Source organism: Perca flavescens, chromosome 7, assembly GCF_004354835.1.
Source record: "Perca flavescens isolate YP-PL-M2 chromosome 7, PFLA_1.0, whole genome shotgun sequence".
In the NCBI taxonomy this organism is placed as follows: domain Eukaryota; kingdom Metazoa; phylum Chordata; class Actinopteri; order Perciformes; family Percidae; genus Perca; species Perca flavescens.
In genome coordinates this window covers 18238714-18259279 of record NC_041337.1, presented here as the reverse complement: position 1 = coordinate 18259279, position 20566 = coordinate 18238714, and the positions used below count along the sequence as shown (strand labels likewise).

At 41.0% G+C, this 20566-nt stretch overlaps 1 protein-coding gene across 4 annotated transcripts in view; it reads right to left on the bottom strand.

The window, feature by feature from the left end:
* Window positions 1-20566, bottom strand: part of LOC114558333 (neuron navigator 1) — a 90832-nt gene that overhangs the window by 24674 nt on the left and 45592 nt on the right. For all 4 annotated transcript variants that reach the window (XM_028582262.1, XM_028582265.1, XM_028582263.1 and 1 more), the window contains one exon: window positions 1118-1256. In XM_028582262.1, coding sequence (XP_028438063.1) covers window positions 1118-1256 — 139 coding nt within the window. The remainder of the gene's footprint in view (window positions 1-1117; window positions 1257-20566) is intronic.

Here is a 20566-nt window from a genome sequence, read left to right as displayed (position 1 = left end):
GTGACTTTTACACTACTCAATAGTTTATTTAAGGAAAAGATATAGATTGTATAGAATACCAATTTATACATAAGGTAAAAAAGAAGGAATGAAAATCAGCAGTTTTCTTCAATATAGAATTTTATCTCTAGTAATTTATGGAATTACTGGGGGAAAAAACTAAAGGTACATACGTAACAGTACCAAAGAATAGTGTGACTAATTCTGCCTCTCTCCAGCATCATGTGGCAAGTTTTCTTCATCACATTAGATGTCTGCATCATCTCTAAATACTAACAAATGTGGTGTTTCTATTGCTTTCACCTCCATTACTTTCTGAAAAACAGTAAGAACGCAGTTTTACTATTGTAAAGATATAGTGTTTTTCACTTTTTTTTATAGCTGTGTACATAACCTCAGACATCTTACCTGGACATATTGGTATCTTTGCTCTTTTACCTGTTTCTCTCAAACAGTACAGTGTATAATTGTTTCATTCTTATTTGGTGTTTGTATACAAAAAAGGCTTTCTGAGCTTTCTCTATATTAATACCATATATGTTCACTAACTAGTCTAAAACAAGACACCTACTTAGGCTTTCAGCTAAAATTCCAATCAGCAGTGTTTGATAGGCACCAGACTGAAATCTATTCTGTTTTGAATGTGTGGTTAACAGTTTTGACAGCAGTGTGTTAGCATTTGAACAAAGTGCTGTAAATCTACAGTGTTGTGCAGGTTGTGGTTAAAGTCATGGGATAAGTGTGTAGAGTTCTGAAAACTGTGTTCAAGCAATGAAAAACGAACTAGAGTTTGGTCCACATGAACTGCTGCTGTGCAGACTGTAGTTAGAGTTTTGCACATGTGACTCCAGTTGTGCCCACTGTCGTTTAGCAATCGAAAAAAACTGTAATCAGGCTTTATCTCTGATGCCAGTGTCCTGCTGCCTGTTGTGTGTTATTTGTGTGTATGTCCTCTCTACACTGACAGTGAGTGTTTGACACATTATTCATCACCTCATCAATACCTCACTGGATTAACAGCTTAATCAATACTACTGTAAGCGACACACATTGCTAATCTGTGTCAGACGGCTTTGTGTGCGTATGTTGTGTGAACGCTTGTGTGTGCGTTACTTACCACTATGGCTGAGTTTCTGCGGGAGCCGATGGGAGTGGTGGGAAGGGAGTTGAGAGTGGGACTCGTGTTGAACTCTTCAGAGCTGAGGTTGTCTGAGCCATCACTCAAACCGCTGCTGATGGAACTGCTCTCATCCCAACTAAAAGAAACAATGACAAAGAAGATGTGTCAGATGATATTCATATATTAAAGCATGCTGCTTCTGCAATTATCAGGGAGCACGTGAAAATATTATGGAGTAGCACAACTCATTTTAGAAAAATGGAAATTACTAGCATATTGAGAATGCGTTGTGAATGAGAGCATGTGAAAAAAAAGCAAAAAGAGAAGTCAAACAAAATAGTTGGCTTAAAGTAATGGAGAAACAATTAAAAATGTTAGTTTAAAATAATAGATAAATGGTTAAAATGTAAAGCTAAAAGTAACAAATAATGCCATCAAATAGTTAGCTAAAAGTAATGGATATATGGTTACAATAGATAGCTATCAGCGGTTGGCTCACTTGGCTCCATGTCTTACCGTTTGTCTTTTGATTAAATATTCATAGACCTTATTTGAAAAGCTCCTCGCTCTATATAGTTAACTTTCACACTGCATGTGCTGCAAACACTTGGCAAACTGAAAATTGGAGCGCTCTCGACATTATCTAAACCCACACACACACAAAAATAGCACCGAAGAACATATACACTGATGCATGTGCCCACGAGAGTATGCAAGAGGGGAGTCTGTGCCAGGACTATGAAGTCTGTCCGCTTGGCACACATCTGCTTAGCTGTTTTTCTTTTCCCCCTCAAGAGCAATTGTTCTGAAAATCTTATTGTTGTCACCTCTGTATATCTAAAACAATAGTATTGAAAGACATCATACTTCAAGCTAACTAGAATATCAGTGATCGATGATGTTTAGTGCATTCTAGGAACTATTTCATGATACAGTGTTGCTTGTATGTACCCATTTACTCAACATCACCTTTAGATTGTCTAGTTCTGCCAACATGATTCATTTCTGATATTTGACAGGCAGAAACCCATACATGCTGTTGTGTTGCCTAGATTAGACTATGGTCTGTTGTGTGGTCTACCCAGTAACCCTGTTGAACATTGACAAGATTGCTGCTTGAATCTGAACCCCAACCAGGAGAGATTAAATAAAAAAATTAAATAAAATCAATTGTGACATTTGACCATTTCCTGTGTGGTGATAAAATATATGGAATACAGTAATATGACCTATCTAGCATACATCTAATTGGAACGAATGTGTCATCTTGCTCAACACAATGACTTGTAGGAATGACAAAGGGGGAAAGTGGGGGAGAAAAAGGCACATCTGAGAGGTGTGTTTGGGTGTACATCCACATGTGCTCATATAGATTAACTAGGTCATGCTTAGGAAGTTAGGGGGTTGGGGGTTTATCTTATTAGGGTCAGTAGGTTTGACTGATATCATAATATACTGTAAAACAAGTTGTGAGGGTGGGGCTTTGCCTAATGAGGTCATGTATACTGTGGCACAGGGGAGGATAGTGGTGTGGGCCTTCCGGTTGGGTGCCTGTATGGGTCACACTGTACCCTGGGGGACTTGAGGGCGGGGATCAGGGGGAGAGGGGCAAAGGGAAAGCACTCCTTCTCTAGCCTGTGGATATGTAGACATAAAAAAGAGCAGACGAGATGTTATGTCTGAAGTGGCTGTCATGCTGCTTTGTCTATAATGCCAGAGTAGGATTAAGGGCAAATTAAAGATTGGCTCAGACACATCCAGAGAGCCGATCTACACTTTCTGTCTCCATGTGAAACGAAAAAATATTAAATGTCTTTAAAGTAGTAAAAAAGTTCCAGTGTATTTTCAATTGCTAGGCTGTATTGTGTTTCATTCTTGAAACAAAACAGAACAACCAACATCCCCGTTTTTTGATAGACACCATAAGCCTATAAAATTGTTTGTTGTTGAATATTTGCAATGAAACTTCAATTCTGCACTGAAAACGTGGGATTCTCTAATCAACTGGCAGATGATTTCACAATTGTTTCACAGCAAAATATGCAGTTTTAAGAATCAATTAAAGATTTCTAAACTTTATAAGAAGGATGTTGTTCTTCTATAAAAGCTGATGTTGGATTCCTGATTTCTATTTACTCCTTAGTACAAAAATGCACAAAGGAACTAATAAACTTTGAACTCATCTAGTGTTGTTTCCTCATTGACCAAACTTATTTCTGGGAGAGGAACCTCCTCAACACAGCTGTGTTTTACTATCAGCACCTTTCTGAAGCAACACCTTTCACTTCATACCCTGTTATTCACTTCAGTTACCTGGGTGTCCACAAGAGCTTTTGTGAATGATATTATATTAATAATATGTCTCTGATCTGATAGGAAACAGAACAAACACAGTGTCTGTGTCACTCAGCCAACAGATGTAAAAACAGAAACCTGCAGAGGAGAGGGGACGGGGTCAGGGGTGAAACATCACGGACAGCACTAGCTAAAAGGGTGAATAAAATATAAAACAGATGACTTTATCTGATTTATCGGTGAGATTCCCTCATTTTAACAAAAAGAAAAGTATTTGAATGAAAAAGACCAAAAGACACCTCAGAGACTCAGAAAGTAAATAAAAGTTGAGACAATGTGGCACATAAGGCATCGTACAGTTTGAACAGTGTATGCACATGAATTTCAGTGTGACTATCTTGGAAATGACTTGATCTGCCTTTAGCTTTGATCCACAGACATTATGTTCAGTCAGACTTCAAGAGCCCCACTTTTTAGTTCTGTGAGCAGAAAAACTAAACTTGATTTTCTTATATAAAAACACTGTCTGTCCAAGTTTTGGGCTAAAAAATTCCATGCCAAAACCTGATACCCTCAATCAGTGTCTGGTGATATACGGCTGCACCAGATCCAGTGTCATGTGGTCCAGCTCTTCTTTGCCATCTATAGTCCTCCATTAACTCAAATGGGTGAGATAAAAGGAAGCCTGAAAAGAGGGCGATGAAACACGAGAATACTTGAGAGAAGAGGGTGAAGTGGCGTGTGGGAAGCAAAGAAAGAACTGAAACGACAAGTGTGAAAAAAAGAGAGCTATAGTGAAAAGAGAAGTGCTGTTGATGACACACAGAAAACCTCGTCAACATCTCAGGACGTGATGAACTCTCTCAAGAGGATCGTCTCTCAACTCTCCCTCAAAACGTCCACCAACTTGCCTCCTCTACCTCAATCGACAAAGCTTTTGAAATCTCCTGTCATAATCTCTCTTTGCTCCACCTCATCTTTTTTATTCTTTAGCAGCAGCTGCAGAGACCGAGGGATAATATTAGTACCCAATTCAGATTAGCAAGTGTCTCATGGCAAGCACCATTTTAGTAAAGCCACTTCCCTGCCACATTTGTGTTCATTTGAATTAGCCAACCCTACATTATATCTTCCTCTAAAAAGCTAAATAACACCAGCCAGTTACAGTATTAAACACATACATTATTGTATAATGTATGTGTTTAAATCAAAGTATAGAGGGGAAATCATGGCCATAAACCACATCTGTATGCCCTACTTATGGATGTTAAATTTCATTGGCCTATTGCGACTTTAGACTTGACCTTTTTAGACCTGATCTCAAGCTAAAGAACCCCGTTGCAGGGAAAGGATCAGGACATTGAGAAATGGTACCCTGTAACTGTAATTTCATAAGCAAAATGAAAATCAATGTTGATTCGATTTAGGCTGCAATAAATGTCATTTAATCTGAGATGCGCTTGATTAAACTCATTCTTCACCTCCACCTTTCCAATGATTTCTTTCTGTGCACCATGTGCAAAATGCAGCATCCTGCTGAGCTGAGAATATGCCACATGGACATACTGTATTCTGTCGTCCCGAGCCAGCAGCACACAATTGGTGTCCTAGTCTAAGAAAAGCCACAGTGAGTCAGAGAGCAAACTTAGAATACGTCATCTCTCAGAAAGGGAGAATGTTTAACGTAAATTGCAGAATATTTCAAATGGTTTTAATATTTAATTTTTATTTTCCAGATTGATAAAGGTCATTGTGGTCAATACAAACAACATCATCCTTTCACAGAGACATGATTTCTTTGTTCCTCCGTCTGCAGAGAGGACCAGCACACCCACGCAAACAGTGAGCCTCACAAACTATCAAGACAATAGTTGAATAGCTACTGCTGAGCTTAATACTAGCTTTTATTAACAGGCTTCTGTGTTCCTTCACTATTCAGACTATGGAGCTAATTGCCCTGATCTCAATGAGAATGGTCTTTTTTGCTGCTCATTATGAGAGTTCTGCACTCCCTTCTCCCCCTGTCTCCTCTCCTGATCTCTTTGAGGTTGAGAGATGGCAGAAAGAAAGTGAGAGAAATACGCTAGATCCAGAAGCAAGAAAAAAGCCACTGCAGAGACAAAGCAGCTTTGCCTGTAATTTGTGGGAGCAGTGCTTGCTGGGAGTTGGAGTCTTGCCAGCCTCAGGGAACAGACTTAACAGTATTGGTTGATAAGCTGTTCCATCTAAACAAACATTTGTTAAAACTGCATGCAGGCCATTTGGAGGAATGTGTTGCTGAAGCTGTCCTGTGGAATTAAACTTTCAGAAGTAATTTCTGACTTTGCTGCATGGTCAGAAGATGGTTAGTGATTGTGGAAGGAGACAGACTTACTCTCCTACACAGAACAAAATAAAAAATAAAAAACAATTAAGTAATTACCTGATCAATAGTCAAGGCACATTATAGAGAATGTAAGTGCACTTATGCAAAGCCTTGCACTAAACAACAGATCAATAGCAAGGAGGAGCACAATGTCATTATCAATCTTGTTATCTAATTATAGCTCCCTTTGCAACAAAATCTGAATATTCCACCAGATCAGCAAGGTGAAATGATTATAAATGCTTAGTTATGTGACCTTCAAGGTTCCCTGTGGAATTTTGGACCTGTAATAGCGCTACAGAGCAGTTTTTCTATGAGTGGATCTTTTATCTTGTGACGAGATACAGTCCTACCAATGGAGTTGTACTGTTCCACTGATCAACAGGTGGCGGTACCGGGCCAAGATATACTGCAATGCACCAGCGAAGGCAGTGAAGAAGAAGGCCACAAGCTAGTGAACATGGATGTGAACAATGCTTGAATAAAAAAATACTTAAAAATTGGCTTTAGCAAATGTTTTGTGAGAAATGAAATGCACTCGACATGTTTGTTAGACCTCAAGGACACACACAATGCATTTTTGTGAGTAACACTCCAGAGGGCACCTTCAACAGTGCTAATGCAACCTTGTCAATCAAAAGCTAGCAGAAAATTACTAATTAGACCATAGTGGAGCAGAAAAGATGAGAATATCGGGGACAGTTGGAGGGTGTTAGCTAACATAGGCAACTTTGTAAAAAGGATGAAACGATACAAGAACAACATACTTTTTATACCCTTTGTACCCTTATGGGGTTAAACACATTTTATACAGGGTGATAGTTGGACACAGTCTCTCTCACTTGCGTAAAAGCATGGAAAGTGTTTCTGCAGTCCTACAATGGACAGGAACTTTCCATTCCTATTAAAATCCACAGTGTCACATGGCAGAACCCAAAATGGCTAAATCAGGTTCCTAGTTGTAGTGATGCCTTTTCAGGCAAATGGAAAGTAGGGCAATGCCAGACTGGCACTCGGCAGTCGGCTCAGAAACCGGAGGGGGCACGCATGAAAGGGCTGTTGAAGTCATTAGATTCTCTAAAGACTAACTATGTGAGACTGTGACTGGTGCTAGATATGACAATAAGGTGGGATGCATTGTCTGTGCTTGTGTATCTGCCCGTACAATTCAGTTATTGCAGCTAGATCTCTATCTGCGAGAGAGAAGAGTCTGTTTGAAGAGGCAGAAAACAGCAGGAAACTTGGCCTCTAAGTCAGGTGAGGGACATAGAGAAGGACACATATGCCTATGCAAAAAACAACCAACTGAAAAACTCCTCAACCATTGTACTACAAAAATGCCCCATTCCACCTTACAGCAGATGTAAGGGTACAATAATGATGTTGTTTATCTTCTGGAGTGTAGCACAAAATTCTGGGGCCTGTAGAAAGGCATTTTCTATAGGCCCCTCCCCGCATCCACAGCTATTCATTCTAGCATCTTTTTGGGCCCTCCTCACATGAGGGCCCTGGGTACTCAGTCCCCTTTCCCCCCCCCCAAGTCCGACACCCCTGTTTATCATATAAAAAGAACATTAAACAGCAACATTATGTCACGCTGTCTGCCTCAACAGCCTCTACAGACTGGAGGCATAAAACAACATAACAGAGTGGATAGTTTTCTTAAAAATACTCACAATGATTAAAAAACAAAATGACTCATGTGCAGGGGGGACAAGCATGACCGGCCACGCCCATCGTCATGTGATACTTCTCCTCTTCAACATAATCATGGCTGCACTGACCATTTGGGAGACAGAGTCTTAAATAAATGCAGTAGAGTTGATTTATAACAAAAATCATGCAATGTGCATGAGGTCGCACAAATATGGATGGATGGGCATTCACCTTATAAGATCGAAGGAGAGGGTGAATATGGATTGTATGCACAGATGGCTAACAATATGGGTCCCTGGACCACTTCAGCAGCTTATCATCAGGAAACAAACACACTCATACGCAAGGATCTGTGATTCACCTTGGTGGATTATAAGCATATAGAAAAATCGTCATTTTCCAATAAAATGGAAATATGAGAGGTTGTGAACCATCAAAAACCCGGACTAACAGACTGAGGAACAGATTATTCCCCAGAGCTGTAGCCTCAATCACCCCCCCTCTCCATGCACAAGCACACAAATACAACCTGTAGCTGCTAAGGACTAAGGACTACTGTCATGAAAGCACTTTAACGAAACAAAAAACTAAACAAAACAAAAAAACTCTGCAAATACTCAAATGAGTACTATGTGCAATGATTTTATTTGTTTGTTTTTTTATCTTGTTTTTAGCTGCACTGATTGCCACCAACGAAATGTCATTATGTTCACACAATGACAATAAAGTATCTTGAATCTTAATGTTATATATATATATATATATATATATATATATATATATTATTATATTATATTATTATATATATATTTTCTTCCTGGCTGGATGAGCATTTAAACATTCTGCAGGCAACATTGATTTTTTAAGATGAGTAGGATTATCCATCACTACTGCACCATATAGGGCCACGAAATAATTCCCTCTGCAGACCCAGCCCTTATAATATCTTGAAAGGCTCAAACTCTGACACACCAGGTACATTAAAGACATTGTGTGAACATGCAGCCACTGCAGACTGTAGCTATGGTCATTGTATACATTACATATCTGTGATTGTACTTCAGATGCTTCAGCCATCTGCTGCACTCTGGAGTCACGGAATGTACTTATAAGAGAAACACTGCTATACATGCACTCTGGAGTCACGGAATGTACTTATAAGAGAAACACTGCTATACATGCTGTTGTTACCTTTAGTCTCACTCATGAATTACTTATTCTACCACTTTTTAATGATGACATGTTGTTGTCTGGGGCACTTTTAGAGTAATTAGCAAACAAATCTGTGGTTAAAAATGGCTTTTAATTAGCCACCCAATTCAGGTTCTCTGCTGAGTTGTATTGTTAAACACTTACAGTAGATCATGGACAAGACCCAATTAAAAACTAGATTGTGCAAGCAGCCTGCTGTAAGGTACACACTAAACAGAGAAATTAATTTCCTCTTCAGCGTTATTTATTATTTCCTCTCCGTCCCATTTCCATGATGTGGAATGAAACAATGTGTGATGGCTGCCTGATGACTCTCCGTCTTTTATGCACACATACATACACACGCCACACACAGCAGTATTTGGGCATTACAGGGGATTAGAGAAAAGGCTGGAGTTAATGAGCTAGTAATTACTGCTAATTCCTTCTGCCACCAGGTTCAGAGCAGGCCAGGGGCCTCAGTTAGCAGTCCTGTAAGTGTGTATATATGTGTGTGAGTGTGAGTCCATGGAGGAAAATACGAGGTCACATCCCTAAATGGCCATCACAAAGGAGAAACCCTGTTGTGCCTTTGACAGGCATATCCCTGACAGCACTGGCCTGGGGGTTTAGGACACAAACACACACATATACACTCCCAAACACATACACATCAGATGCACTAGATTGCCACTGTCCCCTGGAGTGAAGTTTGAATTAGCTGTCAGAAATGTGTGATGTTAGGACTGGGAGCTGGTGGGAACGGCAGCTTTGCTCAAGTCACTGCTCTGCTGGGGGTTAACCTAACCAGGCTGCGTATTACTGGCTTTAAAGTGTGTGTAGAAGAATATTGAAGTACATCATTCTTCCAAGGTTTCCTCGCAAGGACGGGGACACATTCTGCAAATGCTTGGGGCTTTCTGGATGGAAAGTTAAAGCACTGAAAAGGCACTCAGACGCATCAGGAATCCTGGTCAATAAAATGTTTCTTTTCTGAGTGTGGGGGGAGGTGGAGATAGATGGTGAAAACTGTACAGCTTAAGAAGAGAATAAATTGTTTCAGCAAAATTCTCCCCACACAGCAAATTTATCTCTGAATCTCTCCTATCCTCCTGACCTCCCAGGGTGGATGGACGGAGTTGGCACAGAGTTCAACACATTGCAGCTGAGAGACGACTTGGCTCTAAACTACTTTATCCGCTTGAAATTAAACAGGACGGTTGAAACAGTGGAAGGTTCCAAGCTTCATATAAGGAACCAAACATTATGTGACTGTTCATCACGCTGACACATACTGGGTCATCTTGATCTTCTCATATCGTAAGCCCCAAAAAAGAAAACAGTAGGAGCAAGGAGAGGTGTAGAGATGATTCCTTGAGAGGCACCAGACACATCTTCTTCTTTGTATTTGTCTTTTATTTACTCAGCTCAAATAGGGTTAAAGTTTAAAGGTTACTGTCCCCCAGTCTAAACATGGCTGATACAGGGCTTTGAATGTAGCCACAATTCAACGCCTTTGAACTTATTTTGAACTTATTTTGCATAAATTAAAGCAAGAATGGGAGAAAATGGTTAAACAATTTCCCCACAAAGTAACTGTATGCCCTTAGTGTAAAGAGCATGATAAATTAGGTCAAAGCATGTTCGATTTCAGAAGACATTAAAATGTTTCAGTGTGTTAGGTGGTGACCAGCAGAGCTCTTTTATGACTCAGTAACCCTTGACCCCCACAGTACCATGAGTTTCTTCCAAAGTCCTTTTCTTCTCTACAAAGAGAGCAGGAAGCAGAAGAGGGACAGCACTACTGGGACAAGGTGGAACAGCCTTTTAAATCACCTCCATAAGTAGTTCAGTCTGGGGTGCAACATGGAGCGCTTCCCAGCCACAACTCAAGGGCTAAGAACTGGGGAGGAGCTAACAAGGGGAACCCCGGTACGCAGAGGCCCAGGACAGGGGTTGGATCCTGGGGTAGAATTTCCTCTGGCCTCCCTCCAGACATGTCAACGACAACAACAAAAAGTGAAATATGATACAGCTAACCTGTTGGGTTTTTGGAAAGGCAAATGTTGAACAGACCCAAGTGTAATACTGATATTAACTGAGAAATGTAATTGTCATAGGATGGTGTTAATTTACAGTAAGGATACTGTCAGTGTTTGCAGCACTACCGAATGCATCACACTAGGGAACTAACTCCCTCTAACACACACTGTCATACACACACATGACAAATGCATGCACATATAGCAGATGGAGGAACTATGATGTCAGCATGATGTGAGCCGTTGTTCATGGGTAAAAGGGCAGTGGCTCAACATGGCTACCAAATGCCTCAGTCACAACAACTGGTACAGATCTGTAAATAACATTTCAGGGGGCATCCTCACCCTAAAGAATTATTTTTCCTTCCTCTGCAACTAATGCCACTTCTTAATTATGTCTTAATCTCCCAGATTAGTACATACAACAGCAGTCTCTGTTAAATGTGCTAACTGCAGTGGATTATGGGTTGATGGTACTTAAGAGGCCAAGCTGCATCTCTTAAATCAGTTTTGGGTTAAATTAAGAGTAGATATGTTGAGATGGACAAATAGGAATAGACAGAGAGAAAGATAGATAGAGAAAGCAACAAGTGAGATTTGTGTTTTAATGAAATCAAGCTACACAAAGAGGCTACAGATCTGAGTAGAACACCACTAAGCACCTGCCAAAGGTTGTCCAAACACAACCTGAATAAAAAAGAATGAAAGGCCCATTGACTGGAGCAGAGATACTCTTTCACTTCTTCTGGCTGAGATAAAGCAGACAACTATTAAAACACACACATTACTCCCATGTTGTGAGGGGGGGGGGGAGAGGGGGGCACGCACAGACAGGTCGCTGTATGTGTGTGTTTTTGTGTGCATTCGTGAACATATGTGGTGGTGACCGACAGGACCTGGGGGCGCACCCTGAACGAGCACGCACCCATCACCTGCTGTCACTCATAACACGCGCACTCAGGTCATGCCACTTAAAGTTGTTACAGTGAGTTTGGGAGACATTCCTTGCCCTCGGGCTGCTCAAAACACACACTTCACATTCCAGCGTGTGTATTCTGGGGTCCCACTCCCTAATCCTCCAACATATGCAGACACACATATGCATACCATCGCACGGGTGCAAAGACACACACAAAAATAAAATGACGGATCCAGAGGTTCCAATAAAATTTAAATCTGCAGCCTCGAGTTTGTTGCCAATCGTCTCACTTTCCATTAAACTCAAAGAAAACTGAAAGTTTCAATGAAGGACATTGTCTGAGCTTTTTACTCACTCTACATTTCCTAGAAAACTACTTCACTATCAGGTAAAAATGACATCAAGAGGTTATTATTCTCCATGGCCATTGAGGTTAGTCTTATAGCTTGCTCTCTTGTTCCCAGTGAGCCTGTTAAGGTGCACTGTTGTCTGGCTGTAGGTCCTTCTCTGGCTTTGATGTAACAGAGGAACTCACTAAACCACGGGGGCACCATCTTGTGAAAATATGAGCTCTGTTTGTGAACACAGGCTCCTGTGTGTACAATAAAAAGGAGTATGTGCATGTGTCTTACAAGCACAGGTTAAAAGCATCTGTTGTTTCGCTCTCAGGTCTCCCTAATGACTGTGTAGGCAGGGCAAGTAAACTTGTTCACTTGATTGCAAATCATCAAGAGTGAGTGGCCGCATAAAATTACTTAGGCCTTAGGGGTGTGAATCTTCACTGCTCTCACGATTCAATTTGATTACGATTATCCTGTTAACGAGTCAAATCCATTCAATATCACGATGCATCCCGCTGCGTCCCGATTCTTCACCTCGTCAACATTATTACATATTGGTACACATGGTTTTGATCAACAAATTCAAGCCATTTATATGTCAGATATATATGAACTCCCATTTTTATTGTATCTGCTCTCAAAAAGACACATCCTGAATGAAGTGGAGTCTGAAGCCAAAAAAAAAGCAGCAACCAGAAAATTACCAAGTAACTAAAGTAAGTAGGCAATAATCGATTATGGTCTGTCACTGCATTGATGCAGAATCCTCCTTGTCCGCATCGCGATGCATCGATGCAATGATTCATTTCAACACCGCTAGTGTTTTGGCCTTCCATCCACTCTGACTTGACCTTGTTGGCCACCGAAAAATAAAGCCATTTTGTGAATAAATCTGAAAATGCTGACAGTGTGGATGCAGAAAGTAAAGCTTTTGTGTAATTTGCAGACGTAAATTGTGATGGTTGGTCAGCTGCTGGATCAAGTGTCCTGCACATGCCCAGGAAAAGAGATTTAGTTTTTGATTACTCTGCCGTTTCTATGTGAACGGCAATCTTTTTTAAAACAGCCAAAAGAAGCCTGTGTTGATACAAGGCTTTCAACACCTAATGTGTGCTTTCAAATGTACAGTATCTGCACATGTGTGGACATGTGTGTGTGCTGAAGATTAATAAAAACCAGTTTATGAATCATGAGGGTGTGAGAACATCATCAACAGGCTGCTGACCCTGTGTTTCTGAGTCATCAAAGTGTGTTTCCAAAACAACTTAATCTATCTTTGACCCTGAGCCCTCTAGCACAACTGACACCATTTGTGTGTTTGTGTGTGTAAAAAACAAACAACCTCATTTGCTAAAATGTCTAAGTTAAAAACATTATGGATTTCAGCTTTAATTACCATGCTGGGTCTCCAGTGAGACACCTAAACTCAGGAAGCTGTAAAAGCATTCAACCAATCAGAGCTGCAGTGACCAACACTTCCCATGCACAGCTTCATGACATCAGCAATGACACAAGCCTGGTCTGCATCACAGTGACTGGTGTTCCATTTGTATTTAACTAAAAGAAAACTGAGGGGATTTGGGTGTGACACACATTAATGAGTGATGTCACCATGTTACAAATCAGCTATTTGGAAGAGGTTGTGTTGTTAATCAGGGAAGGATCTAGACAGGGGTGGGCCATGCTGAGCAGGCTATTTGTATATTGTTCAGATGAGAACACACAGGGACAGACAAGTTGATGTTGGCTTGCTTTCAAAATGACTAATAGGGTTGATCAAATCTTTGTGTTGCCTGGAACTGGTTAGCCAATGATGCATGTTTTATGTTTCATTACGTGCGTCGCACACACACACACACACACATGCTGACAACCACACTAAATGTGCAGAGCCACACTTACTACTACCACCTCTGGCCTCCATCATATAGTTTATCAACCTTTTGACAGCCAGTCTGTTTAAGCACATGAGTCCAACTCAAACACACAGATAAAAACAGCCTGGTTGTACCTCTGGGACTCAAAACTGAAAATGTTTTTGAGTGTGTGTCAATGGGTTAGATGGTGAAAGTGTTTGTGTCTGCTGGGTGTGTCTAAATGCCCTGATATCAGACCACTCTGCTAATGGGTTTACATAAAGGCTCGATGGATGGTATAGAGGTCAGTCGACCAAAAAGAGCAAAGCTGACCCCCCTCACACACACACACATACATACACACACAGAATCAATAAGAGCATCTCTGTCCAAGTTGTCCTAATGAGTCTCTAAAGCAAGTCAACTCCATTAATATTTCTATAATTCTTACTAAATTACTTCATTTCTATGTCACAAATACAAGTCTTTGTATGCATCTCCGTCACCATAAACAGCCTACACAGAGCAGCTGACCTATATTAGCCCACACATTAAAACATACAATTAGATAATTCTCACATGGCGTGAGTATGAGGATGGTACCAAAAAAAGAGGCTTGCTGCAGTTAACCCAATCACAGCAGATATATAGAAGGCGTCGTTCAGAATGTAGGTCAACCGTTCAGTAGAATGCGGGTCCGCAGAGGATCAATACGAACACACCCACCCACTCACATGCATACCTGCCACTGCTGACTGCCCTCCAAACCCCAGCAAACCAGTTGTCATCGCATGCAGCTTAAAATAAAGGGGATGTCAGCCGACCTAAATCACAGAAACACTTAAGGCGCGCACGCACATTATGCGCGTACACATGCATCATTCAAATCTATAGGCACTCTACTGTTCTCATTAAACGATTTGCAGTAATGTGTTTTTCTTTTGATATAGATTCCTTTTAAGCGAAGTAGAAACATGTTGCTGCTTTTTAGATGCTGCTGCTAATATAATACAGTATAACGACATTAAAAGACAGTGCTGATTCAACATATGGCTTTGCGCATTGAGGTCTGTGCCTCTATGCTGTATTGCTCCGTCTATACGCGCTCACCAAAAGCCCACTTTTCACCCGGCGTCTAGACCGAGATACAATATCCCATTACTAATAATCTGAGCGAATGCCAGTCACAATAATGAAACGTGCCACCATGCAGCTGTTATAGAGTTTTATCAATGAGACGTGCTGCTGCTTATTACGCACTGGCTCCGCCGGAGCTTCTACAACCCATTCACCACTATCAGACACCTCCCGTTTGTATCGCGTTAAGATAATCAAAAGCAATGTCACCAGTGTGTCAATTAGCTTCTCATCCGGCATTCTCATTCACATGCAGGCTCATGGTCGCACCTATTTACCTTGACAGAAAGTGCATTGTCCTCCTCGCGCGCTGCGGACCCGGGAGCTGCAGCATTTTCCCGTTCAGCACGCGGCCGCTCATTTTACAACCGTCCAGCTTTTTCAAGCCGCTTTGTTGCCGTTTGGCATATCCCGGCCCCTGAAACAAGACAGAGAGAATCCACCCGGTGGATTCCGCCGCTGATAACCGGTAACCGCCTGTACGAGTCAGCAGCGTTAACTGACTGACCCAGTCCCGCAGTGCCTCCACTCTGACACACACACTTTCTCACACACACGCTAGGGAGGGAGGCGTTGAGCAAGGGAGGGAGGCATGGATAGAAAGGCAACACCCCAAATTCCTCCTCCTCCAGCCCCCGTTTCGCTGATCGCGACCAGCTGTGCCTTTACCAAAAACGCAAAGAGGCTTTAAAGCGCATTCAGTCACAGGATAAAAACGCAGTCATCACATTCTCTGAAGCGACATTTTCACACTCTTAAATCTCTAATCAACACACCAGACAGCCCGCTGACACCACTCACTCAACCCTCTGATACCAAGTCAACGCGGGTGAAGGATTCAATAAATCGTGTACAAGTATCAATAACACGATGTAAAAATGTTATGGGCCGACCACAAATAAAATAATTACATTTAAAATGTCACAAAGCAAAACATGTTCAGCATGGCTTTACTAATAGTTCATAATTTATTCATGCTTTATATTACAGTAATAAGCCATTTGTAAGAATACATTTTGGGTTGCCAGGTCGTGAAAAATACCTTTGCCTGGGATATATCCTTCTATGGCATATCTTGCTTTTCCTTTTTTAATCCATTAACTTCTGGAAAAGAGTTGCATAGTATCTTGACCAACATCAATTCATTACAATAGCATTTGAACACTGTAGCTAGTGGAGGTGGAACTTATTTTAACTATTTCATATGGTTGGATACTTTAATCTGTAACAATGCATAAATGCAGTTACATGTTTTATATGTGAAATCTTAATCTGCAATGTAACCAGTGATGTCAGCTGTCAGATGCATGTAGTTGATTAAATAGTAGAAACAGTCCCTGTGAAATGTAGAGGATCATAAGCGAAAAGTGGCATATATACTGTGTGTGTGTGTAAAGTACAGTAAAACTAAAGTAAAGTAAAAAAGTAAATGTACAAACAAGTAAAAACTTTTAACTTCGGTCAAATGATAAAAAGCCAAACTTGAAATATCATGGGCTTTATTATGGGGAGACCATAACAACACATAGATATCTCTCTGAAATAATAAAACAAATGTATTACACATATCGTTCAACAGTCGCCCACTGTCTAGGAGAAATGCTGGCTAATAGCCAAACCAATGGTGGCATAAATAAGCCTCGATCAGGATGTAATGAAGCAGGGAGGGTAAATGAGTTTAGTGTTTCTATTGTAAGAGAGTGTGTATTGGCTATTGGAGACTTAGAGGAATAGAGTGGGTATCATGTATCCACTCCCCCTCCCAGAGCTCTGCCCCCTAACATCCAGTGGTGTTTAAACACTTTAACCACTGAGTGGACCCCAGTGAATAGATCTGCCTGTCTGTTGGGTCTGTTCAATAAGTGAATAAAGGGTGAGAAAGAGAGAGACCGACAGACAGAGGAGGGGGGTGAGATTGAGATAATTAACACTGTCTTTTCAGTGAAGAAAATAGTGTGAGTGGTCAAGATAGAGAGATTGGAAAAAACACCCACAGAGAAAGAAAAAAAGAGACCATTAACACACTCTTTTTAAATGCAGAGGGAACAAAGACAGGATTCTTCAGGGTACTGCTCACCCGTACCATGCAGAGCCAGGTGGGCACACTGTGTGTGAGTATGTGTGTGTTTGGGGGTCTGATTGGCACATTGGCATGCTGAACTGCAGGTGTGTAGAGCCGCTGCCATCGTTGTTGCCTAGCGTTACTAATAAAGAGAAAGGAAAACTGTTTCTATGTGCATGTATACACACAAACAATCCAACATTCACACACACACACACACACACACACACACACACACACACAATCCTCCTTAAGTCATCATGAGCCTTTGCTCTAATTTATGTCAACTCTCATCTGAGTTTCTGGAAAGAGTAGTTGGACAGCGCTCTGCTTCAGTCAGGCCAGCTTTTACTTTGACCACTGACTCATGCCCAGACATGCCCTCTGTCACCCTCTGTTTATTTGCTTCTCCTCATCAAAGAGTGTCTCTTTTTCGTTGCCCTCCTTTTTACTCACTATATAAGACCACAGTGCTCATTTTTTCGATGTCCGTGTTCGTTCTGGTGCAGTAGACCACTGTAATTAGGTGGTGATGTAACTCTGTAATGACAGTATACAGGCAGGGTCATCCATATGACCCTGGGAACCTGTCACTCCTCTGCTGATGAAAGAGACAAGTGACCTGGGAAAGCTCATCCCCCTTATCAGACCAGGAACAAACACACACACACACACACACACACACACACACACACACACACACACACACACACACACACACACACACACACACACACACACACACACACACACACACACACAGTTCTATTGTCTGCTTACTGGCAAATAGCCTCCTCCCCCAGAGGAAGAGTCAAATCATAGTGTGTATAGTAGCTCACTAACAACAACAGACTTGAGGTTTTAAAAACCCAAATGCTGAAAACATGACCTCACAGTCACACACTCGGGTTTGAACATCAAAGTGTGCGTCCCCGGTGTTGAAAAGGTGCTCTTGTGGTTAATTGAGGGACCCTCCATGTCTGGACTACGAAAAGAATCTAATTGGTCTCTTGCTTGGAGAGGACGCTATTCTCAAGGTCTACTGAGGACAGAACTGCTCAGAAAACCTTACTTCAAATATGGTTGGTCTTTCAAGAGACAGAGAGGAACAAGAGGAACAAGAAGAACGACAAAAAAGCCAACGTGCGATACATTTCAAATATTGCTCAACGGGTTTCTGCAACCAGTTCAGCTTATGTTTCCTGGAAAAATAATGAGGATATGTTCACTGCTGGGAGCACTGGTGCACACAGGGAGGATGAGATTAAGAGATGGCGTATTGAGGAGAACAGGAAGGGAGAAGGATGGTGTGAGGGCAGAAAGAAAGGTGTGTGACTAATGTCGAAATAACTCCAGAGAATAACACGGTGGGAGTCAATGGGAGGGAAGCAAAGTTAATTCATATGCGCATTACAAACCCTGTCACACCCCACTGTTAACCCTCTAAAGGCTTTGCTCTAGTGTGCATGTTGTATGTGTGTGTCTGTGTGTGTGTGTGTGTGTGTGTGTGTAGCATAGATTTGAGGCAACTTCAATCCAAAAGCTTGTCCTTAACCATGCAATTTCATTTACCCCCTATAGAGGAACTAAGCATGTACTTTAAAAGATGTAGAGGGAGGGCATGAATGAGTAAGCAAGGTGAGGTGTGTGTGTGTGTGTGTGTGTGTATCTTTTACTGTGGGAACCAGCCTTCAGGAATTAACCTGATCATTTCCTCAATCTCCTCTATTACTGTAATAACAAGAGAAGTACTTTTAACACGTAACAATGTTTTACATGCTGTAAAATTGTAAAAGGGAACACAACAAATGCACATTTTAAAGGGTTTGTATACATATATACATGTTCTCTCCTGCCACTGGTAGTATCTAGCCATGCAGTCTATATTTTCTTTTTAATTTCCCCAGGTTTTGAGATATCTACCTCTGAGACATTGTCCCTATTCTTAAAGTTATTGGGTTTTTCAAATAGTAATAGGGGGAAAAGAATGTTAAGCATGCTAACATGCAGTGGCAAAGCTAACACTCGATGTTTAGAAGATATGTTTACCATGTTATGCATCGTAGTTTAGCGTGTTAGCATAGCACTAAACACAAGGTAAGCTGAGGCTGATGGGAATGTCATTAGTTTTGCAGATATTTGTATCTCTTCTAAATGTAGTAGTGAGCCAACTGACATTGTCATCCCTGAAGCCACTGTTGTATCTTGTGTAGCGATGTCTCTAAGTCTACCAATAATCTCACTATATCTCTTCGTATATACCACACCACGCTGCAAGCTTGGCTAAAAATCTTAACTCTCTGCATACTTACTATATTTGTATTACTTTTGTTTTGCTGTGGCATCTTTTTAGAATTTGTAAGAGCTACAAGAAAAGTTAATAGGATTTAAGATGGTAAAAGTAATAGATAAAAGTAGTAGATTTAATGGTTCAAATGACATTTATTTTTATAATATTTCAGTGCATTGTTTTTGCAAGTATTTTGTATATTCATTCACATTTCACTGAAGCCTTCCTCCAAAATCATAAAAGCAAAGGTTTGTTGACTACATGATGTGAGTCTATTCCATGGTTTATATCTATGCTTGTTGGTTATAGCATCATGTTCACCATCAGTTGATATTTTCAGGTAATTTCCTCCTTTTCATGTCTTCTATAGTTCAGGTGTGATTATATCATAATAAAACAACATGAAGTAAATTCAGTAAACATCTCCAGGAAGAGTGGGATCAGTCTCTTTCCTTTAAGGAAATGGGGTGAAATCGGTCATCGGGCAGAAGTCGTGGCATTTTAACCTTTGTTAATTAAGAAGAGTCCACTCACACATACACTGTTTATTTCCTTTGCACGCTCATATTGTTGACATGGTAACACATCCCTCTGAACTATGTGGGGTCCCTTCTCATGTGCACACACACCATGGCCACCATAACCCCCTTATCCATACCCCCACTGCTGACCAAGTCCCTGAGTTCTCTTATTTTCCAGCCCTGCCATAAGAGGAAGCTAGGGATTAGCGGGGATTATGCCGTAGCGTCTCCATAGAGATTTACCAGGCCTCAGTAGGAGGGTGGTGGGCGTCTAGGCAACAGTAGCTGTGGCATTGGTTTTGGCGTTTGGTTGGGTGCTGAATGACATGGCCTTCAAGAGACAGAGTATAGTCACATTGGGAAAAGGAGAAATATGCTGTAGAAGTTCAAGGAATAAAACAGCAAGGAAGCAGAGAAAACATTTTTTTTTTCTTGACTTTAAACTTTTTTTTCATTCCAGAGTAGAATGTGGGAAAACCGGTCCGAGGGATGTAAGTGTAGTTCACAGGTTTTGATCCAGAACATGAGTTTGTTGCTCAACGCCAGTATGTTGCACAATAATGAAATGGCCTGTAGTCAAACTAAACATATCCATGCAGAGTGAGAGGAGGCATTCCAGTAACAATTGACTGCAGTTAGCTTGGACATTAACAAACACTTGTGTATGGGTGTAACTGTACGTGTATGTGTGTGTGTGTGAAGAGAGACAGAGGGCCATGGACAGAAAAAGAGAGTGAGGAAAAGCAAAGAAGTACAGCAAATATTTTCTTT